The 23,260-nt window shown below is 49.3% G+C and overlaps 1 protein-coding gene across 5 annotated transcripts in view; it reads left to right on the top strand.

Moving 5' to 3' along the window:
- The first annotated feature begins 938 nt into the window (after positions 1 to 938).
- Positions 939 to 23,260, top strand: part of NRP2 (neuropilin 2) — a 114,987-nt gene continuing 92,665 nt past the window's right edge. For 3 of the 5 annotated variants that reach the window (XM_030853985.3, XM_030854012.3, XM_030854003.3), the window contains exons 1-2: positions 939 to 1,883; positions 15,572 to 15,749. In XM_030853985.3, the coding sequence (XP_030709845.1) occupies positions 1,811 to 1,883; positions 15,572 to 15,749 (251 nt within the window). In that variant the 5' untranslated portion in view covers positions 939 to 1,810. The remainder of the gene's footprint in view (positions 1,884 to 15,571; positions 15,750 to 23,260) is intronic. The other 2 variants (XM_030853993.3, XM_060301964.2) reach the window with 1 other exon arrangement.

Genomic DNA, 23,260 nt, shown 5'->3' with positions numbered 1-23,260 from the left:
CCTAGAAACAAAGATACAAGTGTCTTCCCAACTGTTAGCTCGAGGCTCCCTCTAAACAGGCTTCACGCCTCCATTTAAAAATAGTTGGCATAATGCTGTTTTCCTTCTCTCGGCGTTGTGTCCACATCTCCGTGGGGAAGTGTGAATAGAAGTAGTTACAGTAGCATTCGAGAAACCTTCATGTACCTGGACTTTTTTTGGAGAGTTGGGGGAATCCAATTTATTTACCTGAAAAATTTCTTTGAAGAACGTCTTTCCTCTTCTTCTGATAGTTACAAGTTAGGAGCGCAGGGGAAACTACATCCTCACTCAGCGAGGAGAGGAGTATGTTTGGGACACAACAAAGGATCCGAGTAGTAAACGCAGGCAGTGTTTGGGGTTTTATTCAGCCGGGGCTGACCGTGTGTGTCGCCGCCACGCACTGCTGCCTGTGCGAACGCATGGCTGAGCTGCCGCCTGGCTCCCTACTCCAAACACCGTACGCCACCCAACTCCTCTTGTAACGCCATTGCGCGTGGCATGGTGTTGGGTTCTACGTGTGTGGCACGAGAGTCGGGGAATCGGGGGAGAACAAGAATTTCCTCCGTTTCCCGCGGAGTCTTCCTCGGGCGGGGGCCAGGCGGCCAAAGGCAGCGCGCCCTGGAGGTGCCCGGGGGCTCTCCTTCTCCAGGGCATTACGCACGGGCGGCCCGGCACAGCCAGGCGCGGAGGTGCCCAGGGTGGGAGAGTGGTGGCCGGGTGGGAGAGTGGTGGCCGGGTGGGAGCTGCCTTAACTTTGATCCGGCCGCGGCCGAGGGGGAAACCGCCGCCGCCCCGCCCGAGCCGGGTGCCGCCGCGCTCTGCTCTTCGCCGCGCGTCTCCGCGGCTGCCTCTTTAATCAGGAACACAGAAGGGGCGGGCCCTGAGCCGGCGCGTAATCGGATAGCTCTGCCTTGGCTCTGACATCCACCCGCTGCTCGGCCTGAAAAGGCAGGGGGGAGACGGAGGGGAAGCAGAGAACGCGAGCGAGGCAGCAGCCCGCAGCCCGCCCCCAGCACATCCTCAGACGCGCAGACACTCGGCAAGGCGCTAGGCGAGGTGGAGGTGAGGGCGGGCGCGAGCGAACTCGGAGAGGGGCTCGCTCGCTCCCAGGCGATCCCAGCCGGCGCCGCCGCCGCCGCCGCAGCAGCAGCCGCCGCAGCAGCAGCTTCCTTCCTCAGACTCCCCTCTTGAGGCTGGCCAAGCGGGTGTAGCCTTTGGGGGAGGCTCCCGCTAGAGGAACCCGGTGAGGGCAAGAGCTGGGCGGCCGCCTCCCGCTCGGGCCGTCGGGTGGTCTGTGCCTCCACCAGCGTGTCGGTCCCGAGTGCCGGGGGATGTGTGTCAGTTTACGCCTCTGAGATCACACAGCTGCCTGGGGGCCGTGTGATGCCCAAGGCAAGTCTTGGCTTTTATTTTTATTATATTTTCCTTTTTTTTTTTTATGCTTGGCTTACGGGAAATACTCGTGATGTTGTAGGATAAAGGAAATGATACTTTGAGGAACTGGAGAGGGCATAGATGCGTTTTGTTTTTAAGAGAGGAAACCCGTCCTCTCTTCCCGGCTTGCTCCCTCTTTGCTGATTTGAAGAGCTACCCTCCTCCTGGTGAGGTGGGGATCCAGCAAGGATAAAGGTGAAGACGGGCCGCCAGGACCCAGGAGGGAAACACTGACCAGTAGAAACCTTTGCAGAGGACACTGTAAGGAAGAACATAAGAGCGAGAAAAATACAAAGACTTGTAATTAAACAAGAAATCTACAAAAACAGCTCTGGAGAAAGCTTCCTTCTCCAAAATGGATATGTTTCCTCTCACCTGGATTTTCTTAGCTCTCTACTTTTCAGGACATGAAGTGAGAGGCCAACCAGGTAAGCCCCTGAAAGTTGTCATTTTTTGTTTTTTCTATTCATTTCAATATGCCTTTACCTTTAAAAGCAACTGCTAATGCAGGGGGCCACACGCAATGGCAAAGAAGGAAGATCTCTCAATACTGAATAATTGAGAGAGAGATCCCAGCCGGCCCTCCCTACACCACCACCGCTGCTAAAACCCAACTTTTCTCTCCTGCTAGGAGTGTGTGAGTGTGTGTGTGTGTTTTGAAACATAGACAGAATTTGGCGGTGTTCAGATGTCACATATGGACTGAATCAAAGGTTTAAAAATACTACAAAGCTTTTGCATTACAGTTTTGGGGAATTTTTTTCCCCTGTCTTGAAGCAGAACACATCTCCCTTGAGTTTCTTCAACCTAGCCAGTGAAATATAAATCATTTGCGTTCCCTCCCCTTAGCCACATTGAGCAATGTTAACTGAAGGGCTTGGGAACTGCAAGAGTCTAGTTTGGGTTTTCCAGTGCTGTAGCTTGTTTGCAGGATGTGTGGATGGGTCTCAGGATCACTGGCCTTACGCTGATGGAGCAAGTGGTCTTGTGGCTGAGCTCGGGGCTTGGGGCTGGGCGCTTCTGGCAACCGAGGCGTTTGGTCATTCAACTCTCTTTCCTGCTGTATTTTCTGGGGAAGAAAATCATGTGTTCTTTTAAAAATTATTATTAGATAACACAAAGTATGTGGCCCTCAAAGGTCTCTCATTCTTGTGAAGTGGTCAGAAACTTTTGAGTGGAATTTGTTCTCAACCACTGCCAAAAAGGGTGCGTGGACAGACTGCAGAGATAAGTACTGCAAGGCCCAGAACAGTGTGGGGCCAGTACTTGTGAGCTAGGGGCACACTCTCGGAGAAGGGCTGGTTCCAGGGAATCCAGTGGGGCATGTTCTTGCTTCCGCATACCACTCTCCCGGGTGAGCCTCTCTCCCCTCTGACAACAGTGTCGCAGTCTGACAAAACTCTTAAAAGCTGCTACAGGTGATTGAGAGTGGGGAAACCATGACGGGAGGAAATGGGGAAAAGAAAGAGGAGAAAAAGCCTTCCTGAAGTGCCCTTACCCGCAGGCACTTCGAAGTCTGCCACTGCAGCGATAGCACCAACCCCTTGCAGCCTCCCGGGCCCTCCCCCATCACAGCGGGCTAGTGGGAGCCCGCTGTGGGGGCCCGGGACTCTGATTCTCACTCCCCAGCACTGGCACGCACCCCACTCGAAGCTTGGGTGATTATTTTAGGGGGAGAAAGATTCGCGAATGCCCTTGTTATCCAAATCCACACGTTTGCTGCGTCTTCTCGGCCATAACTGGTCTTCAAAGCAGTTGAAAATCGTATCAAAGAGGTGGGTGCAGGTCCCACTTGGGGAGATTTCCTGTGGCTCCCCATTCCCTGTTGCCTTAATTCTAAGTTCCCAGCTTGAAGCGAAATTAAATTACCTCCCACAGACCTGAAAGCTGCATAAATTATGTATGTTTGTGTGATTCGCTGTGTGTATATATATGTGTGTGTGTGCCCGCGCGCGCGCGCGGTGAGGATGCCCACGGTACATTATGTATTCAGGCATGGACTCTGGTAGGCCCCGGCGCGCGAGCGCGCGCGCGCGCACACACACACACACAACTTCAGGTTCCGTGTGCTCTGAGGGGCGGGAGGGGTAGTAAAGACTCGGGGGCCATCTCCTACCCCAGATGTTCTGACATCTGTCCCCGAGCACTGCGCGGAGTGTGTACGTGTGTGTGCGACGTCCGCTCAAACCCACTCCCGCTCTGCCACCTGCCTTCCGCGCTCTCTGCAGAGCCCCCTCCCACCCCAGCCCCGGGCCGCGCTGCGTCACTTCTAGAGAAGCCCAGAGGCGCGGAGCACAGGGCTGGTCGCCCTCTGTGAGGCCTCAGGCAGCCTCGGACCCAGGGTGGGACCTCCTGATGGGACGCGGAGCTGGGACCCGCCCGGGGTGGGTATTCTCACCCGAAAAGGCGATCGCAAGCCGCGGGCCGTTCCGGCTTTTCGTCGGAGCAGCGGACTGGCACCGGGGGAGCCGGCAGCGGGTGGCAAAGGGCGAGGCCCAGCTAGACCTCTGACTCACCCGGTGCGCGCCGGCCGGGAGGGGGCCGTGCCGGGGAGCAAGTGAGCAAATAACCTCGTGGCCAAGGCGGGCAGCCTCTTGCACTGGCGGGCGGCTGGGAGGCCCAGTGGGCGTCGCGCACCAGGCTCCCCCTGTCCTTGCCACGCCGGCCGCCTTGCCAGCTCGCAGCGCCGCCGCCCGCCTGTCTCCCTCCTGCCCCGGCTCGGGGGCTCGGGGACTCGGGGCCGCTCGGAGGGCCCTTCCCGGAGCGCCCCCTCCTGCCTCGCGCACTCCACTTTGCGCTGCATTACCCCTGCTGCCCCCAGAGAGCCGGCTTTGAGGGGCTGGGGGCCCGAGCGCTGGACGAGCTGGGTGGCGGGAAGACTGGGTGGGATTCGGAGCGGAGGTTGGAGGCGCAAAGGAGGCAGCTTGAGCCGCGGGAATGAGAGCAACTTGCGCGGCCTCTAGTAGCGCTGCGCGCCGGGCGCTCGCGGGTGCGCGCGAACAGGTGAAGCGCACGCGGCGCGCGGGCATTCCACGTGGTGGGGACGTGGTGGCCCCCCAGCCTCCCCCCTACCCCGCGCTGTCTCTAACGCCGCATCGATTTGTTTGGGCTACGCAGCAGAAACAGAGCCGAGCGATCCATAAACATTCTATTAGGCAAAAATATTCCCAGCGAAAGCAAAACCGAAGCTCAAGCCTGGGCTAAGTGGGCCGCCTCCAGCTCCTGCAGCCTTGTCCCCTCCCCCTCCTGACTAAGGACACCTCCAGGGAGAAGCTTGCGGCATTTCCTCAACGCTGCCCATTGCCAGAAAGTTAAGTCGCCGCTGCGGTTCTCCGCCTGGGAGAAACCTCTGCAGTCGCCGGCGAGTTCTGCCTCCCCTCCCCCACCATCTCGCTCTTTGCTTTTCCGCTAGGGAAAAAGAAATATTCACGGCCAGTGCTTCATTTTCACTGATTGATTTCTCTTTAATATCAACAGAAGTTAATGGAGGCGGGGCACGCTGTGACTAAACGGCTGCCTCCAGCCTTCGCCTCGGGCTAGCGCACCTCCGTTTTTCCCACCAGGTCCCCGGCGCCCGGCGGCTGGATGGGGGGGGCATCCACAAAGCTAATGTCCAGGGGCTGGCGAGGGTGGTGGGGTGGCATGAACCGCTCGCCCCTCCGGGAACCTCTGCGGTATGGGGGTGGGAATCAGCTTTCCGGGCCAAGCTTAGGGGATCTGGCTCAACCGTGTCACCGCTTCTGCGGCTCCGGTTGAATTTCTCTGGAATGGGAGGAGATCAGCGCTCTGGTTTACTGGCGTGTGCTCACCACTCGCCTCCCTCCCACCACCTCCCTTCCTTTCGGTTTCAGACGGAGAGGAGAGCCCCCTGGCGCTAGCCATTCCCCGGTCAGAGCCTGGCCGCGAAACTCCCCTTTGCTGGACTTAATCTCGTGGTCAGCGGGGGGACGGGCTTTTGCTCAGGAAATCATCAGGCCCTGACAATGGGTTTCTTCAGATAGTGGCAACTCCCAGCCCTAACGTTTCCGCACCTCCGGGACACACTGCTTGGGGCCAAAAGAGCCCGGACCCTGTAACCAAAAACCGCCCCTCCCTTACCCGCCCCCCAGCCCGCCCCTTGCCTGGAGAGCTTTGATCTGTGCTTGAGTTTAACACCATTGCCACGGACACTGGCAAACGCAGTCAATTCAACCTTCCGTCTGGACTGGATGATCAGATAAGAGGTGTAAATTAGCTGTGGGAGACAGGTCTGGTTCAAACAAATGCTGAAAGAGAAGCAACGGCAGTCTAGGCTCCGGATAAGAGTTTGAAGAGGGTTCCCTTTTTAGCCTGTCTCCACGAATGGCGGGATGGCTGTGGGCAGGCATAAAAATTTGCCAGCAGATCTATAAACTCCTGGATTCGGCACAGACAGCCTGCTCTAGGCTCTTGGGGACTGGTCCCGTGCCCTCATTCAGTGGGTACCCGGTCAACTTTATCCCATAAGCAGCCACTGGAGGTAGTGAAGCTAGCGTCAGTTGCCAACAGAGCACACAGTGCAAAACAGTGGAAAGAGAAGAGCTCCCCATGAGGGCTCCAGGGCAAGCTCCTTCTTGTCCAAGTTGTGCCTGGTAGAATTGTGTATGCCCAGACAGCACCGCAGGTCTGGACTTTTCATGTCATGCCGTGGAGCCCTCAGATTAAGCCACAGAGCACCCAACTGGCAAAATGAAATGTTGGAAGGCTGCAGTGACTGAGAACCCCAGGCTATCCAGACAGGACTCCTGCTGTCTACTAAATGGCTCTCATCTCCTGCTGTTGAATGTATAGTTCATATTCTGCACCCAAAAGGTCAGTTCCTATTTTCACAGTGTAGTCGAGTCTAGGGGTTGAAATGCCAGTTCATATGCAATGAGGCATGAAAGCAAATAACAGCTGGGGAGAGGCCCCCGGGGGTCAGTGGGGAGAGACACCATAGACTGGATGGTCCTGAGGACCCTGTCTGGTGTTTTTCATTTGACTCAACTGCTTATTGAAGGAGCTGACTTTGGGTGACCCAAGTGTGAGACAGTTCTGAGTAGACACAATTCAGAGCCAGGTTCATCGGTAAAGAGTTTTCAGAATATATTCCCCCGAAGTCCAGTTTGGGAAGACTTTAGGAGCAGAAGCATAATATCTTTTTAATTTCTTGCACTGATGAGAAAAGACTTGAAAAGTGACATCTGGGCAGTAGTTTGTAGTATCATTAACATATTTGAGGTATTTTATCATCTGACCATCATTTGCCACTGGATAAGCTGTGAGGCACCCTCTTTGAGTGTCAGATTTGTGTTTGATCCCCGGAAGTTAGTCTTTGTATGGTTCCTTCCAGGTAAGGCATTCACTTTTTTTTTTTTTTTAATTAACCCATTCCTGGTATTGCGGAAGTTTGTCCTAGAGAGCCTACAGCCTTTTCCAAAGCTTTATCTGCTTCGATGAGAAATGGCTGAAGGCTTAATGGTCTCATTACCTAACAGGATTCAGTGGGGTTGGATTCCAGGACACAGTGGCCTTGTAGCATGGCTGGCCCTCCAGGAGAAAGCATCTTCTAAAGGTTTAGGAAGCTGTCAAGTTTAGATAAGGCTGAGCTCTGATCCTAGGGGACCTTGGTTGTATTAATAAGGAGAAATTAATTTTTAACCACTGGGAACATTGCCAAATTATGTGACCTTTGGCAGACCAGCTGTGCGGTAAAAATAAATCCCCCATCTTTGAAAACGCTGCTCCTCTCCAGTAGAACAATACCAACGTGGAATTTAGGATGGGGAAGAATGGGGTTGAGGAGACAGAGGAGAGAAATGGCAGCTGCGGAGGAAAAAACCCTCTGATGTTGTGACACATAGTTTCAGACTTGAGCCATCTAGTCACACACCCCTACCACACCCTCCCCCCAGACACACACCCTGGTTTCCAGGACCCAGGAAAGAGGGCCAGGATGACAAGCACCTGAGGTGCCGGGAGTGGAAACTGTGTTAAGTGCCTGCAGCTCGCTCACACCCCAGCCTCAAACACATCTCTCATTGTTCACACACAGATTCCTGGCACGGGGGAGAAAAAGGAATTTTCAAACAGGCAAAACATTTTTCTTGCCCTAAATGCCACTAAATAAGTTTGTCACTGAAATGTTTTGGGGAGACCTTCATCGGACTTCCCAGCATCTGAAGCATTGGAGCCAGACCACCTGGATTAAAATCCAGCTCAGCCACTTGACAGCTCGGCGATCCAGAATCCTTAATCTCTCTGTACTTCAGTGTCTTCATCTGTAAAATGTATTTGATGATAATAGCTGATTTCTAGGGCTGTTGGGCTATGTCAGATTACATAGAGTACTGTTTAGTACATGTTAAGCTGTCTATGCAGAAGTCATTTAATCTTCAAAACAGCTTCAGTGGGGTTAACAGTATCTGGTGATCATAGAAAGATAGAAAGGACACTAACACCCATGTGGTAAGTTGATGTTACTTTTATGAGTTTTTTTAAAAAATAAATAGATAATTTACGCATTCTCAGCTCTTACCCCACTAAACCTTTGTCTGGTTTCATAAGCGTCAGATGATCTCTCGGCACACTGTTCTTCAGAGACGGATGTTCTCTGCTGGATTCTCATCTTAGATTTATGTCTGTTCTTTGCATTTTTTTTCTCACCTGGGTTTTCTACTTTCAGTGTTCTCACCTCTACTGATTTTTTAAATCTCTCTCTTTCCCTTCCCTCCTCTTCCATTCTTCATCCCTGAAAGGGTGCTCAGCAGGGAGTGCTGCGTGGAAGGGGCTCCCTGAATGTGTAATAACTTCTACTCTGGCATTAAGGCCCCTCACCAGCTGAACTCAAAAAAGTCGTCATAAAGACAAAATAGCTTTTACCCAGCAAGATTCTTGATAATCCCATTTCCCTCTGGGTCTTCATAAAGGAGTCATGATCTAATCCAGAAAGAAAAGGGAGGAGGCTGGGAATAACAAAAGGAAGGCGTGCAGTGGGTAGGGCTACTGGCCAGCTGAATGCACACAGCCAGTGATACCCTGCTCACCGCCTCTCGAGATCCCGTGATAGCCAGGGATCCGGGTTCTGGCCAATCTTTCAGCGAAGAAGATAAAGGGAATTGCAAATTACTGGACCAAGCGACGATAATAATTGTTTTGATAAAGGGGAAAAATAAAACAGATGTGCCTAAAAGGCATATTGGGGGCCAGGGAGGGGAAGGGAGCCGGGGAGGGATGGGTAGAGAACTAAACTGACACCCAGCAAGAGTCTAGTGATGAAGCAGTAGTTTGAATCTTCTTGGCACTACTGAAAACAAATATCTAGAGCTTGCCTTTGGGAGGGTAGGGGATGGAGTGAGGGGGCAAGAAAACCCTCAGATAAATTAATTTTACCATTATTCGAATTAAAATGTAATCTCTTTTGAACTTCATCATTATTATCTGAGGTTATTGTGTCCTATGAGATATAGTTCACACTAGCTCTACCCTGATCTGTGACTAGGTATTATCCCAGACAAGTCCTCTAAACTCTCGGTTCACCAATAAAAAAACATTTGCATTTACTAGGAGCTGTGGGTCGGGAAGGAAGGGTAGTAGCTGGATAAGCAGAACAATTTGTGACGAGGCTTTCTTAGAATTTGTGATACCTACGGATACTTTTGGTGTTACGCCAGTCAGTTATTAATTCATCAAGCCTCATTGCGTCTGACTTTTGGGAAAGACTCTGGATTTGATGCTGTGTGGTTTGCCAAAGATGAACAGGTGGTCCAGCAGCATGGATAAGGCTCTCTCACACCTTAGAAGATGCTAAAGAGCTTCAGCCTCAGAGGTTGGGAAAGGTCACTCGTGGTGTGGGGAGATCAGGGAGGGCAGAGGTGCCGTGGGAGCCTGGATTGAGAGGATAGACGATTTAGAGCTGGGAAAGGCATACCAGGGGAAGGGGAACTGGGAGCAGAGAAGGAAACACTTCTTGTCTGGGGAATACGCAGAAACTGCAGTTTAGACGGTGTGGAGGCAAATAATTGCAAATCAGGTTGGATATAGTAGCTTGTGCCAAATGCAAGGCCCAAATTGCTGGGCCAGGGGGGTTGGATTTCATTTACTAACCAATGGGGAGCCATGAAAGTTTCAATAGAAGCCTTTAGTTAATCAAAATACATGAAAAAAATTATATTACCTTTTGGAGAGGCCCTAAAATTATTCTGCTTCTATTTCCTTTCCCAAATGTCTGTTGAAAGGGTCAGGAATTGTAATCCCAGATCTCTCATGATTGGCATCAAAATTGCATTTGCAATGAGGGCTGGGAAAGAGTGGACATAAATATAAACTAATGATATTATATTGGCTGCCCTATTGGAATTGTGTTTGCTTATGATATAAGATGACAAATAACGAGGTTACCACAGGTGGCATGATTTGAGGTCAGGGAAGGTAATCGCCTCAAACTACATTTTAACGATTAAATGAAGGTTCATTTTTCGCATCCAGACTGAGGGGAAGAGACTTCCCAAAGGCCCTATTTCCAGACCCAACTTCCAGTTCTCTCCTTGGTGACTTCATCGGAGGTGTTTCAGAAGAGGAAGTTTGCCTCATTCCCCACTTCTTTTTCCATGCTCATCTGCTGGCTTTCTGTCCCCCTCTCTGATTCCCTCCATCCTGCCCTCCCAGACGCTTCTTTTATTCAGATTTTGAACCTTATCATTGCAGAAGTTCATAGGGATTTGCATTTGCTGCGCCTTCAGGAGTGGATCGCTCACTGCCACCCAGCCCCATAAATTGAATAGATTGCATCCCTTCCCAGTTGCCTTAGGAAGTGGTCAAACAGCCGCATTCCTGGGCTGATGGATTGGCTCATTTCTTCCCAGCTTAAGCCAAGATACAGATTTTATGAGACTGTCTTGTGACAGGCTGAAGTCGCTTTGAATAAAACAAAATCCAGCCTCAGCCCACAGAAATCACTCTTTAAAAGCAGCTTATCCAAGGTTAGTGAGCAAAATTTGGTTCAAACCCTGAGCACAGGACTTAGATGATTTGAGTGAGAGATTGGAAGAAATTCTTTTTTTCTGTCTTTCTTTTCATGCATCACTGTTGTTGAGATGCTCACACACAGAACTGTGTATCCCTAATATTTATAAATATACAGCCACAGCCTCAGTTAAGAAAAGAAACCCAGGTCGGTAGAGCTAATGTGATTGAAAGAGACATTTGAACTCTCCATAATGCAGGACAGATACTTTCATCTGAAGAACCCTGGAGTTTTGTTTCAGGCTTACTAAGCAAATGAAACAGAAATTAACACCTTGCATAAATATCTTATTGTCTAGGAAGGTAGAGAATCTTTTAAATTTCCGGTTCATCTATGGGTTACAGGATTTTTGCCCCCTCCTCATTATACAGGCTTTGAACTTTAGAACTGCAGCTGACCTTTAGAACTACTCCCCTCCGTTTATAGATGAGAAGACAAAGGCTCAGAGTTGTTTACTAACTTACCCAAGGTCACACAGCTTGCCAGTGGGGAGACCATACTTGAATAGCAAGGCTTCTTATTAGTTAAGTGGCAAGACTTCTCTTTTGAAATCATAGAAAGAGCTTCTTCTTTTCCTTGCTACCAATAATTAAATAAAAACAATGCTGTGGAAATAGGAACAGGATGGGATTGTGTTGTGAACAAAGGATAAATTATAAAGTAAATAAAGCGTATTATTTTTGGGGGAAATGAGACTGCTTTTCTCCACCAAGTGCCCTCAGGTATATATATGAAATTGATGTCTTCTCATCCTTCTACTCTTTCTCTTTTCTGTGGCATTTTAAAGTAACAAGGAAACTGAGATTTAGTGGGTTTCAAACCCAGTTCCAGGAAGTCCTGATGTTCTTACAGAGAAGCCCCATCAGAGAGGAGGGGAGGGACTTCATGGTGGGGATACTGCACTGATTCTGGTCACCCTCCGTCCCCACACCCAAGAAGAGCTCCACTTTTAGCTGCTTTGCCCATTGGAGTTCTGGATAGAGTTCTGATCAAGGAAAACACAAACACTTCTAAAAATAACTTTGAAAACTACACACTTAATTCAATCCTCTCAATGAATTACAGTTTAGGAAGCTGAGACACAGGAAGGTCACAGGGAGTTGAGAGACCACGTGCTGCATCCCCTCTTCTTGCTAATGTCAGCCCCCCTCCCCTCCTAGTAATCTGGTCCCCTTACCCCAGACCCACCTTTGACATCACCTGACTCTCCAGTCCCCTATCCAGCCAGCCTAAGTTTCCTGTTTTTGCCAAGGACTTTTACTTTCAGTTCAGCTAAAATGAGTGATCTGATTCTTCTACTGTGGGACAGCCCACAGCCTGTTGCCTGGTGTCACCTGGTGTCTCTGGCCATGACGAAGTAAGCCATTGTAATCTGTTTATTTTCAAGTCCTGGCCATCCAGTGTTTCTTTAAAACAACTCCAGCTGAATTTACTTAGGAGGCAGACCAGATTTTTAAAGAAGATCTGTTACTCCTTCTTAATAACTACTTCCCAAATATCATATATTACGAAGGAACCAGTGCTTCGTCTTAAATTGGGTTCTATGGGAGGGTGAGTTCTTTCTGAAACTGGCCTTAGAATTGTAAGTGGATGGGTCCTGAATCCCTTTACCTGATCCCGGGCCAGGTTACCCCCAGGCAGCATCAGATGGTGCGTAGCTCACCAGCAAACAAGGGCATGTGAGAAATACAAACAAAAAAAGAGAAAGATAGGAAGGTCAGAAATAATCTGACCTTTTATATGTCAAATTAAAACACCTAAGTAGTCATTATGGGGGAAAAATCAAACCTTTGTGACTTTAGAACTTAGCATCCCCTTGATTTCAAATTATGTCTAGAGGTGTCACTTGAATCCTTTCATCCGTGGGCCTCTTTATCTGACCTGACCTGGCCCATCCCTTACGTTTCCTTCCCAGATGTAGGAGAAAACCCGCTCTGAACCGTCCAGGCCTGGGTTTGCCTACTTCTCTTTGGGAAGTGAATTTGCCCCAGGTGAAAGGCTTTCACAAAATAGAGAAAGAAGTCAGTCGCTTGTCAACTTGCCAAACAGGCTCAGTAGCTAAAAATTCAACAGGGTCAGCTTCCCTTCTGTACGTGGAGATTGGCCGAAAGGCGTTTGCCCTTGAGTTCAGCCCCCTTTTGGCTGGGCTGGACTCCTCTGAAACACGATAGAGAGCACTTAGGCTGTTCCTTTTGAAACGCCACAGAGACCTCCCAAGCCCTGGATGGTGTAGCTCTTCAGAAAAAAGTCTAGCTCATTTCTATTGGGAGCATGTTTGTATTTCAGAAATGGAAGGGTTCCCAAACCTGGAAATGAAAGATCAGTGATTAAGAGGAAGTGTAGAAGGATTAAGCGTGTTTTCCTTACAATTTTTACTGATGAGAGATTTCAAGAATTCAGTTCTCTCCAAGCAAAATAGAGACAGAAATTCTAGTATTTATCTTGGTGGATATATGTCTGTGCAAATGATGTGTGATATTTTATGAGAGGGTGTGAAAGTGTGTACAGGACTAAAGTGTGAATTTCTAATATGTATACGTACCGGATATATGCTCGATATCTATGTTTGTGTGTGTTTCTGAGTGTGAGTGCCATCCAAACACGAGTGTGAGTTTATAAATGTTTGGATATTGAAAAGGTTAACAACACGCAAGCAAAGCAGATGTTTTAATGAGTTCTTAAATATTTTAATAAGTGCCTTGATTTTCTTCAGATAAAGAAAGAGCAGGAAAAAAGAAAGGGGTTACTCCTTTTTCCTTTGGCTAAGTGAGTTTTAACAGCCGAAAATGCAGACTGTCCGCTATGGGATATATATAGTTTAATTTTTTTTTAAGTGAGGAAATGATGACTCCTGGTGTGGGTGAGAAATGAAACCTTCCTATGAGGAAGTTTCCTGTCTTTATTGCTGATTATGTGTGCCTGGTCTAATGACTAAAAGCTTAAACTTGGGGGGGTGGGGTGGAGGGGGCAGGGAACTGAGGGAGAGAAGTTCTTTCAAGAGTAATTGGAGGGAAGCAGGGAAGGGATAAAGAAGGAGGGAAGGAGTTTGGATGACTTGGTTACAAGAGGAGCTCAGCTCAGATTCCACCTGCTGAGTTCCAAGGTGAAAAATGTGGTTTGGGGTGAGTTGGTGGCAAGGCTGCAGTTTTCAGCAAAACAGCTGGCAGAGGAGCTGTACCCAGCAGAAAGTTTCCTCTCCCGTTAGCTTGGTCCGAGCAGCTGGTGATGCGGAGGGGTGATCCCCACACCTCCACCTTTTCAGAGGGTCACCACTCTCAGCCCTATTTCGCGCCCACGAACCAGGAGCAACGGGCCACAGTTTGACTTGCTGGAAGTCGTTGGGTGCCCAGCATGGCGGAGTGGTGTGGACACCTGGAAAGACTGCGGGACTAGCCGCAGAGGAACGGGCGGCACCGGGCTCAACTGCTGGCCTCATCTCTGTCTGGGCGGGGAGGCTGGGCCCATTGTCCTCCTGGACTGGGGAGGGTGCGGGGTCATTAGTTAGAGGATGATGTGGTCTCTGCAAACCAGAGGAAATGGCCTGCTTTTGTTTTCCACCCAGTAGGAAATGGAACCTGAATCCATTAGATTCTGGGCAGTTCAACGCCGCACAGTTTGAGCTCTTAGAGGCGTGATGCCTAAAAGGCTACTTGTGTGGATTTGTGTGTCCCAACCATCACTGCGCAGTGTGCCCATCTTTTATGCGTTTAAAGCCTGTCAGGCTGGTAATCTAAAGCAGAGGTCTGGACGACAGTAATGCCAACAGACACGGGGAATAGGAGAGTGCACCTGTAGAGTTAAAAAATGCATGACCCTTTCCCTCAAAGAGCGAGCACAGGAGAAAGCCCCGTCCTGTGGGGTAGCTGCTGAGCCCGAATGCATAATTCACGGACCCCGTGCTGCTCCATGCAGATGGCGATATTAAATCGTGATTGATGCTAAGAGAGGCACACATCTTAGGAAGTTCTCCTAGAGGCTTCTGAATATTTCCAGGTCTCTTGTGCCTTCCCATCTTCTGTTCTACCGTGGTATTGAGCCAAACCCCTCCATTTCCCAGGAACCCCTCCTGGGGATGACAGAGCTTCACTCCCAAATATGAGATGCTTCAAATGTCATCACCCACCTCTTCTGCCTTTGAAGATCGCCCCCTTCCCTCCTGGCCCACATGAAGCTGTTTACCTCCAGCTGGGCACTGCTGAGGGGGAGGGGAGCAGCTACTCCCCTGCAGCCTCCTTTCCAAGGCTGGTCACCACTGGACAAAGCAGCAGCACACTCTGGTGGTGGTGACCAGGCAGGAGGGACAGCGGCAAAAAGCTTGCAGAAAACACAGGCGCCCACTCAACACAAAGCACTTTTGTCAAAACTCTGAGGTCAGAGCCAGTGGATTCTCTAATGCAGATTTTTCCACTCAGTGTATAATGAAATAATAAATCAAATTTGTGGTGTATTTGGAATTAAGTGTTTGGGGGCTTTTGCTTTTTCTTTCTTAAAAAAAAAAAAAAAAAGCTGAAATCACCCTCCAGGGTCTGTTCTGGCCCAAAACTGAAAATGCTTCCTCCGCATCACATATAATTGTTACCAGGCTCACTTGTGGGTCGGCACCACAAAACCACTATTGTCAGTTCCCGGAGTCTTTACTTCTGGCTCCCTGGGCTGGGCTGGGGAACACCAAATAACATGAAGGATTTATGAGATAAAGATAGAGATGCGAGGTTTGAACGAGGAGAAGAAGATGGGCCAAGCAGGGGAGACAGGAACAGGCAGGGAGGCACGTTAAGTTTTCAGCTTTGTTGTTTTTTTAAAAATCTCAGACCATGTAATTGGGAATATTTATGAGCATTTTCTGGAATATTTTCGTTTGGCAAGAGTGTGTGTGTGCGCGCGCGCGTGTGTGTGGTTGGGTGAGTGGGGGTAGGATGAGCTGAAATAATCTCTTCCACTGAATGAGTAAGTAGGTTAGTCTTCTGGACTGCCATAAAAGGTCTGTAAAACTGTTTTAATCAGCCACTGGTAGAGAGGAGAAACAAGGAAAGGAAAAAAAAAACAGACTGTAACATATTTGAAGTTCTTTGCTTCGTGTGTCTTCTCTTCCAGACCAACCCTGTGGAGGTCGTTTGAATTCCAAAGACGCTGGCTATATCACCTCCCCGGGGTACCCCCAGGATTATCCATCCCACCAGAACTGTGAGTGGATTGTTTATGCCCCCGAACCCAACCAGAAGATTGTCCTCAACTTCAACCCTCACTTCGAAATCGAGAAGCACGACTGCAAGTAAGCACCATCCTGTGCCATGTACATCCACGAGACACACACCCCCCACCCGCTCCCCAGGCTTCTGCCATACCTGCCGCCTCGTGGCAGCTGCCCTGGCCCTAGGACCTACTGAACAGTGGTGATCCTGGCCCCAGAGGGAAACCTCAAGAGATTTATTTCTTTCAGTGGAAATAAAAGCCTAGTTGATCCCATAGTATGGAGGAAAGCGCCTTCCTGAGTGAAGAGTGTAAAGAATACACCCTAAATTCAAAGGCTGGCAGTGGAGGAGAATTCCACGTAGGGGCGGGGGGGGTGGAATACACAACGCCAGCTCTTGACTTTAAGATTGACTTTCCCCTTGGAGATCTCCCCATTTCCACTGCCTCTCCCACATGTAGGAACCCCAGCAGCTTCCTTCAATAAAACAGTAGCCAGATTCCCCAAGTGGAGACTTCCTGTGTATCCAGCCGTGGAGGGTCAGGCTGTTATTTTAGGAAGCAGCGGCAGGTTTCCTTATAGAGAGAGAGCTAAACAGCTGAGTCTATACCGGTAGGTCTAGATTCGCATTGATTCTTGGTATCGTGCTGTACAGGTTAGAGTCTCAAAGCAGGTGCTATGGATTTATTTAACAAACACTCTTCTAATTGCTTTGTAAATATCAATCCATTCAGTTCTCACAATGGCCCTGGGAAGTTGGTGCCTCCATGTTGCAGATGAGAAAACCAAAGCCCAGAGAAGTTAAGTCACCCGAGGTGACTCAGCTGGGCTCACAACATTGGCCCTGCCATCTTGGAAATGTGTGGCTTAGGAGAGACCAAGCAGACGTTTAGACATCTGTGAGTGCTTTAGAAACGCCATGTTGGGACTTCCCTGGTAGTCCAGTGGCTAAGACTCTGCGCTCCCAATTCAGGGAACCCGTGTTCCATCCCTGGTCAGGGAACTAGATCCCACAGGCCACAACTAAGAGTTTACATGCCGCCACGAAGACCCAGCACGGCCAAATAAATAAATAAATAATTTTTTTTAAAAAAAAAAGGAAGAAAAAAGAAACACCATGTTAACACCAAGGTCCCTATAAGTTAAGGTGAGGGAGGAAGCAGCATTGCAATGTCAAGAGTGTGAATGCCCTTTGTACTGTCTAGTGGGCTCCATCGTAAAGTCTTTCCTCGCTGAAACCAAAGTGAGAGTTTTCTATACAGGATAGAATGTGCCAACGATCGTGTCCTGCTCCAGACGAGTGCCTAGAACATGCCACTGCTCTGATGGGTGTTCAGTGGCCCCTTATGATGAATAAATAGTCTGAGCATTCCTTGTGAGCAAAGCATTGTGAAGGCTGAAAAATTAATAAAGGGATGAGCTAGCAGGAGACGTACAAGGGAGCAGGTCTAGGTCTGGGCCTGGCTACCTTGTGGAGGAGAACAAGGCTCCTCTTTAACCAGAGTTCGATCGGGAGGCACAGTGAATCGATGTCATTGTTATCCTCCTAGGACTCCTTTGCACCTTCATAATGGTTTGTTCCTAACAAGAGGTAGTCTTTGTTGAAAACCGAAGGGTTTCCCGGGTGGACGACTCATGTGACAAAGAGTCATAAGACGGAGTTATAATCCCAGATCCACTCTTGGCTCCATGGATGACATAGGGTAACTCATCAGTTCCTCTTTGTCTCAGTGAAATGCACAGCCTGTGTATATGTGCACAGCGCCTCAAGGCTGCCAATTCCCTGCCAGTGAACTTGACCAAAAATTTCTGTTAGAAGAGCTTCTTTATAAGGTATAAGGCTTCTGGTGCCTCTGGCTGGGTTACAGAAGGTTGGCACAGACTGAAGCGTGATGTACTGAGAGCTTGGGTCTGCGCTCAGAGAACTTTGACTAATCACCTGTCTCAACAGAGGGCCAAAATCTGTTATGCTTATGCCAGCAAATCTCCCAGGAAAATTGCTGAGAGGTCATCTCATGTATATTCATAGTGGCAGAGAGAGAAGGCATGGCTTTGGGAAGGGAAAACTTAGGAACTGGTGAGCATGACTTAAAACATGTTGGAAGCACACAAGGCCAGGGAAGCATGTTCCTGCCCAGTTTGGGGCTGTGGCGTACCCCTTGCCCTCAGGACTCAGCCCCAGGGATGGAGCGAGCGCAAGGTCTCTGAAGCCACTGGGAACAGAGGAACCAAGACGTTGCCTCTGGCTGGAGTTGGAGTAGGGGAAGCAGGTAAGTTACAAGGTTATGCTGAAGCTTCTGGTGCTTACCGTCAGTACCAAGAAGCTTCCTGTTTTTCTCCCCACTCCCCCAATTCCATGCTTCCAGCGTGAACTGAAAAGTTCAGGGAGGTCAGAAAAAGATCTTTCTGGAGTCTCCTTGCCCCAGTGCCAAAGTGTCAGCAAGACGCTGTTGGGGTCACGCCTCTGCTACTTAACCTCATCCTTAGTTCTCTTAGCCTCCCCCATTTCTCCTCCACTCCCCATTTCTCTCTCATCCTCATTAATTTCTCTACTTAGAAAGACACACCCGGTTCTCTCCATCTCTCACCCTGCAAGGTATTTTTAACAGTCTTCACTGCCACCTGCATTCAGGGTTAAATGGGTTCCTCCTCCCCCACTGCCTTGTTTCACTTTCTTGTGAAGGGGACAGTCCTGAAGATTCTGTCCTGTTTCTCTTCTCTCCCGCTCTCATTTTCCTTCCAAGGGAGCTCCCGGGTTGGAAAGCACTTACTATCAGAGGAAATTAGCATCCTTTCTCTTTTCGTTTCGGTGCGTGTTTCCAATTGGGTTTGGCTCTCAAGGCCCGCAGGGTAGACACGTACCAAGAGAAAACGGCCCAAAGGACCTTCCGAGGAGAGCATGCAGCAGCAACATTCCCTGCAAAACGAAATATGAGTAAGAACGTCAGGGAAAAAAAAAACAACCAGCCCCGCTGTGCAAAAAGGGCAGTGGTCAGCATGCCTGCCCTTTTCTGTTTTCCCCTCTTCTTCCTTTGTGCAGGATTAACTGCAAAGATGGCCCCATGACCTGGGCATGGGCCCTGCTATGAGAGGATTAGCCTGGCTGGTGGCCCCTAAGCCTTTGGCGGCTTGTCCCTCGAAATCCACATCCTAAAGGTGGAGCCCGTGGGTGAATAAACCCCAGACAGACAGACCTTTTCCCCTAACCGTCGCTTGCTAATTTTGTTCCATTTAAGTCTGCCGTCTGCTTGGAAACTTTCACTCACCAGCCCCGGTTTTGCCTGAGTCAGTACAGTCCGAGGCCACCATCTGCAGTGAGCTCCCAACTCCTCCCTCTGGCCGTCCGCAGGAATCCAAGCCCCAGCACCCACAGGCTGCTCTGAGGCCTAGTCACCGACTGCAGGCAGAAACCAGAAACCCCTGTGGACAAAAGGGCAGGACTCAGGGCCATCTGAGCAAACAGGGAGAAGCCACTTCATTCCCCGCGGTGGGCAGGAGGACCGTGCTACTGCCTTTCACTTGAGTCATGAGACAAGTGCCTGAACCTTAGGGCTTTAGAAGCACATGCATGCAAACCTGAGTATTCTTTTTTCCCTTTCTGAGATCTAAAGTGTATGTATTCTTGAAAACACCCACCTGTGTAGGATACACGGCTTATTCACGAGCCCTCGCACAAGCCTAGCATCCCAGCCCATCCCGGAGGCCCAAAGAAAACCAGAATCAAGAGTCTAGGTCCTTTTAAGAACTGGTTATTTCCAGATGGATATCTTGAAAAACATGCTTCAGAAAGTGCGAAAACCACTAGGAAGACTTGACAGAACATTTCTTAGGCTGAAAAACCCACGCAGAGACCTATACTGATAATTTGATGTGTACGTTCAGCACAACGAATCTCATTTACCATGCCTCATTGAAATTTCCAGATTCTCAAACATACTCCTCTAAAGTTGCAAAAGTTCCTCTTTAGAAAGACTTCTGATTAAGAACATTCTAAGTCACGTGCCGTGCTTCCTTGTCTTCTTCAACAAAATTAATGCTAAGGTGAGTCAACTCTTCCTCGACGATTCAGGCTTCTAATTCTAAACTTGACAGAGGCTGGGTAATTTCATGTTTGGGTCAGATAGATCTAGATATGAGTTTCTGTTGACATTTTAAACTTCCCAGGCCTCAGTGTCGTCATCTGCAAACCTTTGACAATGGTAACTGCTTTGCAAGATTTCAGTCTCTTGTTTACGTAGATACACAATAAATTCGCAACTGGGTTAGCGTCTTTGTACGTCGGGGGAATGTGTGACTTTTTTCTATCGATACTCTTGCTGTCATCTTCTGTTATGAGTATACCCCTCTGACCTCTTTTTACCCTTTTATTGTGGGTATGGATTTTGCTTCAGGAGGTTTCGGTGTCTGTTGGGAAGTGTTTAGTCCTGGGGTCTAAGCTATTGTCCCAGGCCAGTGCAGTCCCAGGGCCAGCATGTCTGGTTTGCTTTAGTCAGCCACGCTCATAGCAGAGTGCGTACTAGGGTGGTCTCCCGGGGACAGAGTGTGAGAGCATCAGTGCGTGGAGTCCTCGGCATTAGTTGAGCTGCTCACCATCTTTTCTTCTGAAACTATCCCCCACCCCGCCCCACCCACATTCTGAATATTTGAGGTTTGGGGGGATATTGGGCCTCTAGCTAAGTGTGCTGGATAAACAAAGTGCCCTTGTGTTTATTTACGGCCAGAGGAGCTCTCTAAATCTTAGAAGATGCGTGTGCTTCTCCCAAAGTAGGGGATGCTATCTTAGGAAGGGGGCACTTTCCCGGGTTGATAAGTTGACTACGGGCAACAGAGGGAACATACCAGACCTCAGTAATCTGGCCCTTCCCCAGCGGGCCAGCGAAGATTCCCTGTGCTCAATAAACGTCCTCCACATACAACCACATACAACCTTACTACATCTGCAGGAGACCCTGTGAGGGCCAGGGGTCAGACTCTCCTCCCTCGCCCCTCCAGTGCCCCACGGCACGCTCCCCTCCATTCCCCGTTGGAGTCCTTGATTCCTCCAGCTCTCTTTCAGGGCCCCCTACTCGGAACTCCCCAAGCGTTGCCTATTGCCCTGATTCGCTTGCTGTTTGTTCGTGCGTGGTCATCCTGTGTTCTGAGCACGTAGGTTCTCTAAGGGCACGGGCCACGTGTGTCTCACCTCTACCCTCTAAGGTGCCTAGTCCTAGAGGGGGCTGAGCAGGGGCATGCAGATGATTGTGTCAGTGAGATTTTTACATCTGGGTTGCCAGGATGTAAGTCAGCATGGCATGATCCCGCATTGGAAGGTCAACAGAGGTGTCTTCCCTAGTCGTCCATCTTGTGATGTGACATAATGACAGCAGGAAGGTAAGACACGGGATCACAGAAGTTACTAAGCTCTCTGTGACTTGGTCTTTCATCGGCAAAGTGGCAATAGACCTTTCATTCGTTCCTAGTTATTAAACATCTGCTGTGTGCCAAGCATGATGATAGCCTTGGGAATTCAGTGATGAGTAAGTAAATTGTACTCTTTGACCCTATGAAATTTAGAGTTTGGAAGGAGGAAGCAAGTAAAAAAATACGTGGTTACTGATGATAAAGTTGCCACATGTGAGCCTGACACTGCCAAGTGCTTTACATACATCATCTCATTCGATCCTTGCAACAAACCGTGAAATGGAAAGTGGTTGTTACTCTTCCCATTTTACAAATGAAGAACCTTGGGCTCAAAGAAGGTTAGCAACTGGCCCAAGTTTGCACTCTTGAAGGTGGCAGAGAATGGGACGAAGTGAGAGAGTGGCATGGACATATATAAACTACCAAATGTAAAACAGATAGCTAGTGGGAAGTAGCCTCATAGCACAGGGAGATCAGCTCGGTGCTTTGTGACCACCTAAAGGGGTGGGATAGGGAGGGTGGAGGGAGATGCAAGAGGGAGGAGATATGGGGATATATGTATATGTATAGCTGATTCACTCTGTTATAAAGCAGAAACTAACACACCATTGTAAAGCAATTATACTCCAATAAAGATGTTAAAAAAAAAAAAAAGTGCAGAGAAGGGATTTGAAACCAGAACACACTACTTTGCAACCTGAGCTCTTTACTCTCATGCTCTATTGCCTCCGCCAACACCATGCATTCTGACCGGGGACGTGATATGAGCCCTGGGATCTACCCTTGGCTGAGGAGATCAGGGAAGGCTCCCTGGAGGAGGCAATGCCTGCACTGATCCTGAAGAAGTTAGCCAGGCAAAGGGGATGGCGGTAGCGCTGGTGGCCCAGGCAGAGAGCATCATGTCAAAGGCAAGAAGGGGAAAGACTTTGATGTCTTCAGGAACCACAGTAATGTAGGGCCATCCTAGTGGCTTGTTGATACAAACCCCCTTCTCAGTGAAGAGATGACTGGGCAATGCTATTTAATTTTATTGCCTGGCCAGACAACTTCCAGCATCTCAGCGAGGGGCTGTGGTCAGGAAGCAGGAAAGAGTGAGATGATGGGGACTCTCTGCTGTCCCGCTCTCCCTGGTCAGAGAGTTTCTGCAGTTTCATACCCTATATCCAGGGACCATCCCCCCCTGCAATTTAATGCCTAAAAGTGGGGTATGGCCTGGGAAAGTCCGGGTAACACTCTGCATTAAGCTCCGCTCGTCAGTTTACTCCTACACAAGACTCCCTGTGTACACACATCTCTTTCCTACGAATAGAGGGCAGGAGGGCACAATGCCCAATTAGACGCGTGGCTTCAGCTGGTCTCTGGAACTCAGAGCAGAGTGAGAGTTCTCTGTGGTTCAAGAGGGTGTCTTGCACTCGGGAGAGATCCTAGGTTGATTACTCATGACATTGTTACAGATTTACTGCCCGCTCAGCCACAGAAATATTCTGATTCCCCCAAGGAACCAATGAGCAGCAATACTTTTCTGTATCACAGCAACCCTGCTAATGACAGAAACAGATCCCCTCCAGGTACGCGGTGCAATAAACGGGAACAGTCCTGCCGCCTCGAGCTCAGCTGGCAGCCAACCCCACACTCACCAGCCTTGACCAGGGACTCCACCCAGCAGCTTAGCTCGCTGAAGAAGTGGGGGAAAACACCGCAGATTGTTCTCCGCCTACCAAGGTTAAAGAGCAGTTGGGACAACGGTTATTTTTGGCAGTTTGTTTTTAAATATGCTGTGTTGCAATCGCAACTCTCCAAATGCAAGCTTCACTGTGGATGTCCTTCCTAACAATGCATTTTTATCTTCTCATTGAGAAAATGACTTGAGGTTTTCTAGTACACAATCCCACTTGTTCTGGCTCTCAAGCCTGGCACCTTCTCTGAACCCAGAGGTCCCAGAAGCCCAGCATCTCACCCCATGTAGCTCCATGTAATTCTCCCATCTAATTACACCGGGTGAGAGTCTGTCTTAAGAAATTCATTGGGAGCTCTGGGTGTGGAGGGGTAAACAGGAGAAGGAAATAGATGAAGTAGAGAAATTAGATTTTTCTAAAAAGGGATTTGTGTGTTTTCCGGTAGTCATGAGTCGTTTAGAAAAAAAAAAGTATTCTCTTTGTTTTGTCCTTTTTAGTGGCGGGGCAGTTGAAACC

Source organism: Globicephala melas, chromosome 7 (assembly GCF_963455315.2).
Source record: "Globicephala melas chromosome 7, mGloMel1.2, whole genome shotgun sequence".
Taxonomy (NCBI): domain Eukaryota; kingdom Metazoa; phylum Chordata; class Mammalia; order Artiodactyla; family Delphinidae; genus Globicephala; species Globicephala melas.
Note: the sequence above shows the minus strand (reverse complement) of the source record. Positions and strands in the feature narration are given on the sequence as shown.